The following is a 14098-nucleotide window of genomic DNA, read 5'->3' on the forward strand; positions in this document are numbered from 1 at the left end:
GAAATACATTGCATGGTTTGCCCCATGGACGTCTCTTCATCCAAAGAGAAGAAATCATTGTTGGACATTTGTTAGCTGTATCTTGATTATATGTTTGTGAGACTGGTCTCAGACATTGGCAGGATACTTTAGGAGGTTCTTAGCTGTTCCTTAAGTTTCTCAACAGCCTTAAAGTTTGTCTCAGACTGTCTGGTTGTTTTACTGTTGCAACAGTTTCCTTTGGTAAGGGATATGTGTCACTCTTCTTGAGGAGGAGAAAAAAGGTGTAGGGGTAGTGAGTGGAGGTGGCCTAGGGCATTACTGTAGCTCCCAACAGCAGTGTGTAACATTCCACAGTGGGAAAGATCAACCCTGCTTCCATCCTCTTGTTCTTAGGAGAAGATAGAATTAGTCTTCAAGTTGATCTGGGGTTGGCTTGATTAGAACCACAAGAGGAATCTTCAGGGCTCCCTCAAAATAGATCAAGCAACTTTAGCCAGAAACCTAGGGTAAAGGCTCTCTGCAGGGAGGCGGAAGTGTGATACCTTTTGTAGAAGCTGTCCAAGATTAAATTGTACACAAAATAGAGTTCTGAAAGGAATAGCAGTGATGGACAGGAGTCAACTTTAAAGTGGCCATGGCTCTGCAGACTCTGCAGGGACTCATGGGACCCTGGCTCTAGAGAGGAAATCAAGGATTTAAGGAATATTGGAGTTGGAAATTTGCAGGGATTCAAAAGTATGATGATAGTTCCCACATCAAAACAGAATGCAAGGACTTGAAAAAGCAGAGCTTTTTATGGAAATGGAATGCAAACTGTGTGAGATCAAACCTATTTTGTGCATGGTATCTGGGCCTGTGTGGAACTGGGGCTCAGTATATTCCAGGACAGATGTTGCTATGATTCCCTCCCTCCCTCCCTCCCTCTCTCCCTCCCTCCCTCCCTCTCTCCCCTGCTTCCCTCCTTCCCTCCCTCCCTCCCTCCCTCCCCTCCTTCCCTCTTTCTACCTTTCTCTCTCCCTCCCTCCCTGTCTACCTTTCTCTCTCTCTCTCTTTTCTTTTCTTTTCTTTTCTTTTCTTTTCTTTCTTTTCTTTTCTTTTCTTTTCTTTTCTTCTTTTCTTTTCTTTTCTTTTCTTTTCTTTTCTTTCTCTCTTTCTCTCTCTCTCTCTTTCTTTCTCTTTCTTTCTTTCTCTTTCTTTCTTTCTTTCTTTCTTTCTTTCTTTCTTTCTTTCTTTCTTTCTTTCTTTCTTTCTTTCTTGTTCCATCTTGCTGTTAGCCTTGATATTTGTGTAGAGTTCTGCTAAATAGTTGAACATACCAAATATCAACATCATCCTGTTGTGATCCCTGCTTATGGAATCACCATAGGCATGAAATGTATCTTTAAAAGAAGCCGTTCGAAGAATGAATGAAAATCTAGGTGAAACAGAAACAATCATCAGCTCTTCAGATCTCACAGCACACAGTGGGTGTGCTTACCCAATAATTCTAAAAAGGGAGAGAGCACTGGAGAATAAAAATGTGGATTGGAAGAAGCCCCTGCTTCATGCAGTGTCACTGGGCTGTATACAATTTCTCCATGCGATAAGCTCTCCTCATCTTTAAGGTTCAGCTTTAGTTTTGTGGCAGTGACTACTACTGGTCTTTTGCTAAGGGTCAAACTTACAAGTCAGGAGGGGTTTTTGTTTTGTTGTTTTTGTTTTTTAAACTAGTATACGAAGAACAGTAATGAAAGTGACAGCCCCCTTCCCAGCAGTTAAAACCTCAAATATACCTATTTAAAATTAGTACACTGTAAATTTCAAACCAAGCTGGAAGTTTTAAAAGATATTCATTGATTTTTCTTTTAGATTTTTAGGCTCCGTAGGCTTAAGCTCTGGCTTAAGCATGGGGATCCTCAGAGCTCATGTTAATACTAGATGGGAACGGTGTGCTGCCTGTAACTCTAGCCTGAGAATGCAAAGATAGGCATAGATGGGCTTCCCAGAGCAAGTCAGCCACTGAGAGAGTTCTCGCTTTGACTGAGGATCCCACTCACTAAGGTAGAAGATCTATCAAGGAAGGTCTTGGATCATCAACCTTGGTTTTTCACACTCATACACACACATGTGCCCATGTACCTGTACACACATATGCACCTATATACAAGTGAAAACACATACACACACCACATATGCATTCACATGAAAAAAAGATCAGCTAATAGAAGCAGTGTTCGTCTGAGCAGACTGAGCACAGTGTAGCACAAGGGAAGGGCATCAGGCTACAAGGCTTGGTTACTCTGAGCTCAGACATGGAGTTCATCACATATGAGGGTCATTTGATCATTGTCAAGGGATTATCTGGGCATTCTTTGGCCTGGAGTGAGCAAAATATTTTAATACTAATTTTTAGCCCATGGATCATTGGACAGCACCCTCTGACTGCGATGTGGCAGAGTCACTAACTATGATTCTGATCAAAGTTTGTGTGATATTGTCATATAAGAAATATATTCCTGGTCTTTGTGTCCAGAGCATAGCTCCCAAAGCTTTTATAGAGTCTCAAGTAATAGTTTCTTTTATTGTTGTTGTTGTTCCAAATATACCCCATAACTCCTTGGAATTTATTCATCGAAAGGAACTTTTTGGGGGTCCTAATTAGTTGACTCCTGGGTAGCTTTAGGAAGAATGGGGGTCATTAGAAAAACAAACTAGTCCAAAAACAGAATCTCTGGACTGATGAGCACAACCATAAGTTAGTTGTGTTTGTGTTTGTGTGTGTGTGTGTGCGCGCGCACAGGCGTGTGCGTGTGTGTTCGCCGGGACAGAAGTTTCTGTGCTCACGTCTTCTGGGACTTTACCCTGTGTACTTCTTGCAGAGAGACTGCATCCTTTCTCAGGTGCTTCATGACACACTGGCAAGCATGTGGCCCTGAAATAAGTCATTATAGCAAATTATTGAGCTGGAAAGGGATGTGCTTTATAAATATGCGACTCATACATTCCTTTTGTGATGGGGTTTTGGCACAGGAGGGAGATCACTAAAAACATTCCCCAAATCTATAAAGGGTGGTAAGTTCAGCACTGGGTGTGCAAAGTTGGGATGCTTACTGGTGCCACTAGACTCTTATGCACGGCGGGCCTACAGTTGCTGTGGGCTTCTTCCTACTCAGGCTTTGCATATGGCTGTCATGTCTTTTGCTTCCAAGGCATGGGATAGAAAAATTTCACTCTCCCAGGTCTCAGTTTTGCTGGTCACTCACCATTAATTGAAATGCAATTCATGTAACTGAATTCTACCTGGCCTATTAAGTAGTTTCCTTACTAAATTCTAAAACAGTTAATTCTTTTTTTTTTTTTTTTTTCTTGTTTTTCGAGACATGGTTTTTCTGTGTAGCCCTGGCTGTCCTGGAACTCACTCTGTAGACCAGGCTGGCCTGGAACTCAGAAATCTGCCTGCCTCTGCCTCCCGAGTGCTGGGATTAAAGGCGTGAACCACCACGCCCAGCTCAAAAAAGTTAATTCTTATTTGTTAAGTAGTGCCAAGTGGCCAGAGACAGCCCGTGTCCACCTGTCTGTCCATCCATGCAGCTTTCTGTCCATTTGCCTAACATGTTGAAAATAATACATTTGTAAGACAGCATTCGTTAGTGGAGTGGTTTTGCACTTTTATATTACATGTAGTTTTTTTCTCTGTATTGAATTTTGATTCCTTTTCTCTCAGGATCAAATCTTAACAGCTTATTCTATACACATAAACACACAAACATACATACACATACACACACACACATGCACATACATGCACACCATTGCCATTTAAAAAGGGGTATTTAAACACACAGAAAATTGAATTCAGGTAGAATTTGAATCTTTTTCTACAACAGCCATATGAGGCATTTCTTTATAAAAAAGGATGAAGATATAATAAGATTAATTTTATCTAATGAATTTATTCAGCAGGGACAAAGAGTTATAACCGAACACAGAGTTGTATGTCTAGACAGATTAAAGGGCAAACTCCAAATGTGTCCCTGATGTGTAGTGTTGAGCTGCATTTGAGACCAAAAGTGTCCAGGCTAGTGCCCTGAAGGACCTGGGCACTGTCCTCCCTTAGTGTCTCAATCCATTTCCTCCCCACTCACAGCATCTTTCTAGTCTGCATTATCTATGTTGTTGAACATGCAAGCTTTATTTTCCTTTGGGGAACATCACCTTGCATCACCAGATCTGCCTGTTCTGTGTGAAAACCCCCACATTCTGGCTTTAACAGGTCTTTCTCTGTTCTTCACTGACACAGACATTCTCACGTTATGACCCAGGTGCGTATGCAGTGATGCGGCTTTTTAAACCCATGACTGTTGGACACTTGATGAATGTTGGGTTGCGATCTGCATATGTGTTTTTATGTTGTCTGATTTCTTATGAAAATTTAGTAAAGGTTGTACAGAAGTGAGTAAATGATATTTAATCCGACCGTTGTCCCATGTGTTGTTGTATGCTGTTTGCGTGTGACAGATAAGCTGGCTTCCCTGGGAACATATGCCAACTCCACAGACCATATATAGATGACTATAGCCATTTTATTAGGGAGGCAGCCTTCAGGCTTGCTTTATTTTGTGAATGGTTTGTTCGGAGATTTCCGTCTGATTCCAGCCCACACAGCGACCTCCATGTGTCACTGAAGGTGGCTCATTGTTCACTCACATATCCACCCACAGGCATGTTCTCTTTTATTTCCTCTGACACCTACAGACAGAATGGCAGGGGACTTCAAACACAGAGGAAAGCGGCTTGACCCTCCGGCTGAGTGCCTGTAGTTGGATATTTCAGCTCAGAGCTGTTCGCCCAGGCCCTGCAAGCTGAGCAGTTTCTACCTTTGGAAACGGCAGGTCTGGCTCAGCACACCAGAATCCTCTGGAAATGGAGTCTGCTCCTAGCTTTCACTAATGCAGGGGTGTACTGTGGGGGCCAGCTGCCCTAAGGAGTCAAATGGCCTTGAGCACAGATATCATTCCAATATTGGCCTAGCAGCCCTAGAAAATGAGGGAGAGAGGGAGGAAAGAGAGAAGCAGGGAGAGAGAGAGAGAGAGAGAGAGAGAGAGAGAGAGAGAGAGAGAGAGAGAAGGAGGAGGAGATTGCAATAGGCAATAAAAAGGATACCATGATTAAATGGAGCCAGAAAGAATACTTACTGCTGACTAACTGGCCCACGCTCAAAGCTGAAGAAGAGGAGGAGGAGGAAGAGGAGGAGGAAGCTTGCCGCACGGGACTGTGAGAGGTGGCTGCTTGGCCATGAGCCAGGTGCAGAAGGTTGCCTTGGGTGCTCGCTTGACCCACTGATGTCTGGGAAGATTGGTGAAGCTACACACGGGATGTAAAAAAAAAAAAAAAAAAAAAAAAAAAAGAACACAAAATGAATGGAACGTGGGAAATGCTAGGGAATGGACATTCATCTCGGGTTGATTCATTTTATGCTCATGAACACAGTGTCTACTTCTTGGGAAGAGCACTATACCCTGGCAGGATTTATTTATTTATTTATTTTTGTGTATATAATATGTTGTTGCTTGCTTGACAGGCATTTTATTAGAAATTCTAAATATATTATTAATTCCCTACTTGGCTTGCCAGAATACCCAATTTTTGACATTTCTCAGGCGTAGTGTGTGACTGAACGTTTTTTTCTGTCTGTTTACACAATTCCCACCCACCTGGGAGGCTTCTCAGGCTGGTGTAGAATGGAAACAACACAATTCAAATGCAAAGCTCAAACTTAACTTTGGGCCTGTGCCCATCATTCGAAGAACTGATAGTGTAGGGGAGGTTCCAGTTTAGGCTGGCAGCTCCACTCTCTCAATTCTAGTTTTGGGTGCCTTATGCAAAACTGATGACATGACATCCTCTAGAAATCTGGCAATTGAAGCAAAGATAGAATATCCCATAATATGTGAAGGTCTCAGTTGCTGCTTTTATGGAGGTGGAGAGAGGGTTTGTCTATGTAGTGTCAGGTATCCTGGAACTTGCTCTGTAGACAAGGCTGGCCTTGTACTCAGGGCTCAGGGATCTGCCTGCCTCTGCATCTGAAATGCTGGGATTAAAGGTGTGAGCCACCACAGTCGGCTTGCTACTTAGTTTTTAAAGATATTTGATTGATTGATTGATTGATTCTCTCTGTCTCTCTGTGTGTTTGTGTGTGTTTCTGTGTGAGTGTCTGTGTACGCGTGCATGCAGTGCCTATGGAGGGGTCAGAGCCTTTAAAGCTGAAGTCACACACATCTGTGAGTGAACTGACATAAGTCCTAGGACCCAAATGCCACTCTTCCTCACAGAGCAACACGTATTTTTAGCCACAGAACCATCTCTCTAGACCCTTAGCTGCTTTCTTACTCTGTGCTAGCTCCTGGATTAAGGGTATGTTCATGGCCTCTTTAACTGAATTCTCACACTAATGTTGTCTCCATGGAGGGAAAGCCAGATCAGGGGAGTCCTGGGGTGTGATGGTTCATCCTCCTCCTGGTGTGGAAGAGCTGGTCTCTAGACATGTCAAGTCTGGTTCTGGGGTTTGTGCCAATGATTACAATGACACAAAGAAGAACTAATTCACTTTTTAAAAGTTTTTGAATGTTGTGTCTCCTGTCTGTTTACTTATTACTCCTTTAAGATCTCTCAAGGAAATTGGCTCTGAGAGGTTGAGGAAGGAGAGAGGAGAAACATTCCACTAGAAAACTTGGAGGGATCTCTCCCTTCTTCCTGGGTTGCCCTTCTAAAAAGATGTTCCAGGAGCTCAGGGCCCTAAGGAGTTTGAAGGCAGTAGCCACCCTAGTTAACTGTCAGCAATATTTGGTTCACACTAAAAGGCACGACAAGGTTTTATAAATGTGGGACAGCCTGGAAGTCAAATCAAAGCAGGCAGTAGGAGCTGTGCTCTGAGTGAATTAGCCTCTGACTGCCATATCTAAGAGCCTTGGGCACGTCAGCTCCAATTTGCGTCTGCCTCTCCTCTGTGTGTTCATTCTCCAACATTTTTGAAGATACAATTTTCACATAATAAAACACACCCATTTCAAACATGATCTGAAATGGATAGACCTGTGAAACCGTCATTATAATCAAGACAGGATGCCTTTATTGTTTTATAAAGTTTCCTCTTGCAAGCCACGTCTACCCTCAATTCTCCACCTTGACAACCATGGCTCCGCTTTCTCTCATGATGGAGTCATTTGGTATAATTCTAGAAATGGTGCCATCTGACACACCCTTCTTGTAGCCCCCTTACTTTGCTTGGCACACTGTTTACAGAGTCATCCAGTCCGTTGGGTACTCCAGTAGTTCATTCTCTTTGATAGCAAAGTAGTAGTTCATTTGCCATGATGCGCATCCCCTTCCACAATGCACACATTGTACTCTTTATCTATTTTTTTGTTGGTAGATATTTGGGTGTTTCCAGTTTGAGAATATGATCAATAATGCTTTTTATAAACATTTGTGTTCAAGTCTGTGAGTATACTTCTCTTTTAAAAAGTATCTAGAGTAGAAATATACTTCAAATACTGATTGTACTGTAAATTCATGCTGAACTTTCTAAAAAATTCCAAAATCGATGTCCATTTTACATGGACACCAGCAATACCAGAATTCCGGTTGTTCCTTTGTCATCACTAGCACCCTAGTCTATCAGTTTCTTAAACATCCCTATGTCTTTCTAGCCATTCCAGCAGTTCTAGTAAGGGGTGGTCCTAGAAACATACCTAAAGCTATTGCCCACTGTGCACTTTCCCTATGCAGTGGTCAATGACAATATCCATACTTGCTAGCTATTCCTGCACAGCACATATGCCTCTCATGGCTATGATAAGTACATGACTGGCCCATATGGCCTCTGATCATCAGAATCTAGATGCCCACTTCCCCCCCCCAATGAAATTGCCTGCAGTTACCATTTAAGTGAACACCCTTGTTACTTAGAGATTCTAAATAAAGTATTGATTGTTGAGCCAAAGATGGTCATAACTGACAAGAGGAACACAGATTGATAGGCATCAAACAACTGCCTAAGGTAATTAGCCAATTTGCTGAGCACATAATCAACAATTAAATCCAGCAAATTTTATGTTGTAGGGCTGCCTAGTAAAGATGAAATCCATTTTAATTTACTTCACAAATTGTGATAGATATTTTACATCAATCTTCACCCCTAACATATTGAGTTGTCTTTCCAAAGACTGGTGCAGGTAAAACATGTTTACAGGTTTGGGATGCTGGTCAGGAGGAAGTTCTCTGGCTTCTCATTCCATTAATAGTTCATTGGTTCTGGCTGTGATAAAGTGTCATGCAGGAACTGGACAGGACCGTAATTAGTTGAAACATTTCTTCTATACACATGACATAGTCAAGAAAAGGATGGCCACACTACAATGTCACTTAGGAATCATGAAGGCAAGCTGGGATTTGTGGATAGTTTGATGCAGAAGAAGAAATTGATGCAGAAGAGGAAACCAAAATAATATTTTAAAAGAACTTGCTCCACACATGTACAATTAAAGAGAAAGAGTAATCTAAGATTTGTAAGAATTTTAGATATTTTTCCTCAAAAAACAAACAAACAAACAAATGACAGAACATTTGTTAAGGGCATTGAGGTTTTGGTTTCTTTCTTGAGTTCTGCCAGACAGTTAAACAAAAGGCTTTGAACTTGTGAAAAATTGAATAGATTGTAATGGCACCTTTCTTCCTGATTCCAGTTGCCACCGTGGATATTTGGATGTTAATTCAAGAAGATCTGTGAGCTCAGAGGGAGCTGTGTGATATGTAATCAGCTCCTCCCAAAGTTCTTTTCCTCAGAAAAAGAGGACCTTGATGGCAGCATAGCATTTACCTCTGTGCAACTTGTTTGTCAACGTGACAGAGTTAGAGTCAGTTGGGAAGGAGGGACCTCAATTGAGAAAATACCCCCACCAGATTGCTCTGTGGGCACGCCTTGGTACAGTTCATTATTTTGGATGAACGGTAGAAGGACCCAGTCCACTGTGGGCGGTACCGCCTCTGGGTTGTTGGTGGTCTCGGGTGCTATAAGAAAGCAGGCTGAGCAAGCCATGGGGAGCACACCAGTAAGCAGCAGTCTTCTCTGGCCTCTGCTTTGCTTCATGCTTTGAGTTCCTGCCCCGAGTTCACTGGAGGATGGATCATAACTAAGGCAAAATAAACTCTCCTCCCCCCCCCCCAAGTTTCTTTTCATCATGGTGTTCCCTCAGAGCAACAGAAGCCTAAGTAAGACCTATCTTCTACCTAGCAGACAGCAACGCTTTCAGAAGAACATGGCACTGTATCCTGGATACTCGAAATTTAATGATTTTAGTATACTAATTTTTAAAAATTATGCTTATAACTGTATTTACAGAAGAAGAAGGTACTGGCTTTGCTTAAATATTGGCAAGAAAATCCTAAAGCATAACTGGCCATAGGAATTGGAACAGTTTAGGAAAGGCAAGGGGAGGCTGTGAATAACTGGAAGTAGGTTTCTCCGTTGGATGTTGATGGTGTATTGTAGATGAGGCAGCAGATTCCTGAGGAGAAAGTGATTGGCCAGGGACAAGACAACTAGAGCACACCAGCCATGGGTGAGATCCTGAGATCCGAGTGCACGGTATTGTTCCTCCTCAGTGCAGGGCCTACAGTCAGCAAGTCAGAAAACAGAAGCCATGGTCTGGTCAGCAATGTGAGAACCAATGAGGTGTCTGACAGAGCTGCCAATCCCTAGAGTGGATCTATCCACTCGGACACACCCCACTTACATTCCTGTCCTAATACGGAGTTTAAAATATTTTTCTAGTCTAGATATTTCTCTACAGGCCCGTATGTCTTTAAAACTTCATATTTTTACAAATAACATGACACTGTTAGGTAACTGGTATCCCCTGAGGACACATTAGAGAGGGACAGATTGCCTTCTGGTTGATAAAATTAGTTCTGGTGCCGACAGTACTCCAAAGTTACGTTATTTGGTGTTGTCCTTTATGTAATAAAATTCTCTGCTCACTGTACCTGCGTGAAGCTTCTTAAAGGAGCTGTAGTTGACTTGTGTCTGAGTTCATTTCATCACCTCCTTGCCCTTCTGGTGCTGGGAGCCAGGTGCAGAAAGGCTCAGTGCATGGGGAGTGAGCACATGAGAGAAGTCAGAGACAGTCCTTGTTAACCACAGGAGGCCCCATATCTGTCTCACACATGAGATGGCCAAGAGGGAGCCAGGACTCAGCCTGACCTGGTCCCCCATGCTACCTCCCACAGGGTGGCTTCATGGGATTGCTAACACTCATTGGCACTGCCAATGTGTTTTATATACTCAACAAAGAAAGAATGAAATGGCGGTATCTTAGAGACAATTTTGTGTGTGTGTGTGTGTGTGTGTGTGTGTGTGTGTGCATGTGCGCACATGCGTGTGCGATTTGTTTTTTTTTTTTTTCCACATGGCTGGTTCCTTGAATCTTGCCTGTGTAATCTTAGATTCTGGAATAAAACATCTTTCATTAATTCCATGATAATGTAAATAGCATGGGTGGCAAGTGTCTTGGAAAATGAAAGAAACGTGAGTGTGCTCGTCAAGTTGGGAATAGGATTGCACAGAAACAGTAAAATTCACACAGGGAACTTCATGTGGGAAGAACAACCTCCAGACCTGTAAAAGCCAGTGGAGGATGTCTGGCCCATTCACATGTACAAGATTGACAAAGCCAAGGTGGAATCCCTGAGGGGTGAGAGAGAGTGGGTGGGGAGGGAAGCATCTTGCTTGTACCAGGCGTTGTGTTGTGAAGATGTGAAGATGTGAGACTGGGAGGAGTTAGAAGAGGATTTAGTGGAGCTTTCCATGTGCAGGCAGGAGAACACCCCAAAACAAACAAGGGACGACCGCCTGCGCGCAGCAGGGACACACGGGAATGTGAGGTAGATTGTAAGTGCAGAGTTGAAACAAAAAGAGTTCTGTGCAGCTGAGATACTGAGGTGAGAGATCCTGGGGAGGAGGAGCTGATGTAAAGAAGGTGTTGTGTGTCATCAAGGATGGTTCTGGAGTGCCTAGTGCCTTAGATGGTGAAATAGAAGTCAGTAGCCGTGAACACACTGACTAATCTTTCCTAGGCTGGGGATGGATGGATGTGGATAAGGCTGAGGTGAGCTGGCCCCTGTCTTTCAAGACTCATGATGATAAATAGTTTGAGGAAATAAAGCTGAGGTGAGGGAGTGACAGAGGTGGGGAGGTGTATGTGGGTGAATCACAGAGAAGGGCTGGTGGCTCAGATTCCACAGGATGCTGTAGGTCAGAGAACTTGGGCAAAGGCACTTCAGGGTGCATGCTGTATGGAGAACACTGTCAAGTTGATAAGCACTTTCTAATCTGCTATCTGCCTGGAATAGCCACCAAGCTGCAGATTTTCATAAAGAGTCTTACAGTGAAGACCGTCCACTCCGAGGCCACGGATATGACAAAAAAAAAAAATGTACAGGTCAAGGAAGGACTCCTGCTTATGAACAAAAGCTGTTTTTTTTTCCTGGTAAATAGCTGGAACATGGGCAGACTTTGACAACAATGTTCAAAAGGTTTTGCCCTCCATCTTGGGTTGAGACTATGGAGGTACTGGGGAGAAAAAGAAAGTTTACACTCCTTCCAAGAAGGGTAAGCACGGGACAGCAGGGCTTAAGTTGGCTGTCCTGAAATACTACAAGGTGGATAAGATGGCAGCATTAGTCTTGTTGGTCAAGAATGGAGTTCGGATGAATGTAGTGTTGAAGAGTTCACAGCCAGCCATGTTAACAGACAATTCTGTGGCAAGTGTGTTCATCAAAACACAAGACACAAGTAATTGTGTGAGTTAATAAAAACACAGTAACTGAAAAGGGGAAACGACTATTTTCAATGAGCAAGAGTATTTTGTATTTATTTGAGAAAAAGAGGATAATTGGCATTTTAAGAGAACTGAGTTGTCTCAGTTGCTTTCCATCAGCTTTCTAGTAGCATTGAATGTTCAGAGGGAAAACCCCCAAATCTTTACTTGGAAGGCAACCTCTTGGTATATTAATTTTTATAAGTTGGTGTCCCACTGTATAGGTTGAAACATTTGCTTTTCAAATTTTCCTTATGAGACCATAATTCCCCTCAACATTTGCTAGGGTTTAGTCAAAGGAAGAAAAACCTCACAGAGAGAAAAATGACGGTTTATGAAGAAATCATGCATTCAGTCACAGGGCAAACCTGTGATTGGGAGCTGCTCTCTGACCCAAATGAGTCTCCAAAGTTGGGGCAGCCACAAAATCTGGGGCAGGGAACAAAAGGCTGCTTTTGAACTCCACTGAGTCCTTCAGTTTTTATATGTAAAGCGTTTCCTCTGGCTCTCTTTCCCATCTTGTTCTTTATGTCCTTGCCCTGCTCACCAGGCATCTCTGGTCTGGTAGGTTCTGTGGAGCTTTATTTAGGACTATTGGATACTGGTATACTCTAAAAGAATACTGTTTGCGTTTCAGACAGTAACTTGATAGGCTCTTCTAGATCGAAGAGTGCTAGAGACTCCATTCTTAGATTTTATTCAGGTCTTCTGAGTCAGGGTTAGGCAGATGGAAAGCTTAACCTGTGGTTAGTACTATTTAAAACTTCAAGTGACCCACTCTGGGTCATCTGACCTGCGAGCTTTATACTTTTTTTAACATGGATTTCCTTTTGTGTAGGGGTTAGGGACTCTCCTCCTGAAAGCTATGACATATTTTACTGTCAGAATCACGCTCTTTTGAGATCCAGCATTTGTCATACATCACTCAAAAGACTAAATTGAGAAATGATAGAAATCCTTTAGTTTTAATACTTGTACATATTATAGTTCTTTAATGCAAAGGGTAATATTAAAAGAAAAGTCAAAGACCACTGTTGCCATACCTCTGAGGTTAAAGCTTTTCCTGTTTGATTGGGAGTGTTTTGATGCTTACAATCCTAGCTATTGCCCTCAGTACCCAAGCCGGCATATCTATTGACGATTTGCCCAATCCCGTGCCTAACTTCATGCTCCAAAGTGTTTCAATTACAGCTACCACTTTCCTGACATTTGGGAACTAGTTCACCTTGGTTCCCTCAGCATTTCCTGGAGCAGGATAAGAGGCTTGATGCCTGCTATGACTTGAGGGGTGGGGGTGACCTTCCCCACATTCTTTTCTGTCACACTTTGGAATTCTCAGAATGCACACACATACATAACAGATACATGCACATACTCCTGCAAAGGGCATGCTTCCTCTATTTGGGATGCTAGTTGTGACCGACACGAGTTTTCCAGGTCTTAACAGTGGAGTACCACCTCTCTCCTCAATAGTAGTGAGGTTTCATTCTAGGGGAGACAAGTATAGTGTGGGAAAGCTCTGGAAGTGTTTGTGGATGCTTGGGAGAGACTATGGAAATATTACTGACAACTAGCATGCGCTGAGTTGGAAAGTGGCTGAATTCCTTGATTATGCCCTTTACCTCTGTTTGCCTTTGAAATCCAAGGTGAGTGGGAGCAACTTTATATCAAGTGCAAATTATTTCTAACCAATTCACTTTCCTGAAAATGTATGACTTGGCTTTGCTGGCATAGCTTTTATTTTAATTTATTTTATTTTTGGAGAAGGCAGGCCGGTCTTGTTTTTCTCCCTAGAGATAATTATGAATAGGCTCTAACAGACAGAATTAGGGTTGAAGAAGCCAAAGGGGCTGCGTGTGGGCGTGCACATCTTGAGCACATCAGAGGAAGCTGCATCTGCATGTATTCAAGGAGGTCTGGTTTACACAGCAAGTTCCATGTTAGCTAGGGCGACAGAGTGAGAAAGAGAAGCTTGCTTCTTTTGAAGATAGAGAATCAAACAATCAAATGGCCCCTTGTAAATAACAAAAGGTAACTCAGGGCACAGAAGTCTTTAACTTAAAGGCGGGTCTCTCAGGAACTTCTTCCTGGCCTGGGGTCTAGCTGGGAACAATGGCTTCCATGGACAAGATTAAACTTGTAGTGCCGAGACACAGGCCCTGTTTTCCAGGATGTGTTTCCTGGCATCAGGCACCTCTTGCTCACTGGTGTCATGTTCCTCTCAGTTTTATTTTCTTTTTCATGACATCTGCCACGGAGTG

At 42.7% G+C, this 14098-nt stretch overlaps 1 protein-coding gene across 2 annotated transcripts in view; it reads right to left on the minus strand.

The window, feature by feature from the left end:
• Nucleotides 1-14098, minus strand: part of Pou6f2 (POU class 6 homeobox 2) — a 366558-nt gene that overhangs the window by 10085 nt on the left and 342375 nt on the right. For both annotated transcript variants that reach the window (XM_021215891.2, XM_021215890.1), the window contains exon 7: nucleotides 5157-5325. In XM_021215891.2, the coding sequence (XP_021071550.1) occupies nucleotides 5157-5325 (169 nt within the window). The remainder of the gene's footprint in view (nucleotides 1-5156; nucleotides 5326-14098) is intronic.

This window comes from Mus pahari, chromosome 16 (assembly GCF_900095145.1).
Source record: "Mus pahari chromosome 16, PAHARI_EIJ_v1.1, whole genome shotgun sequence".
NCBI classification, from domain to species: Eukaryota; Metazoa; Chordata; class Mammalia; order Rodentia; family Muridae; genus Mus; species Mus pahari.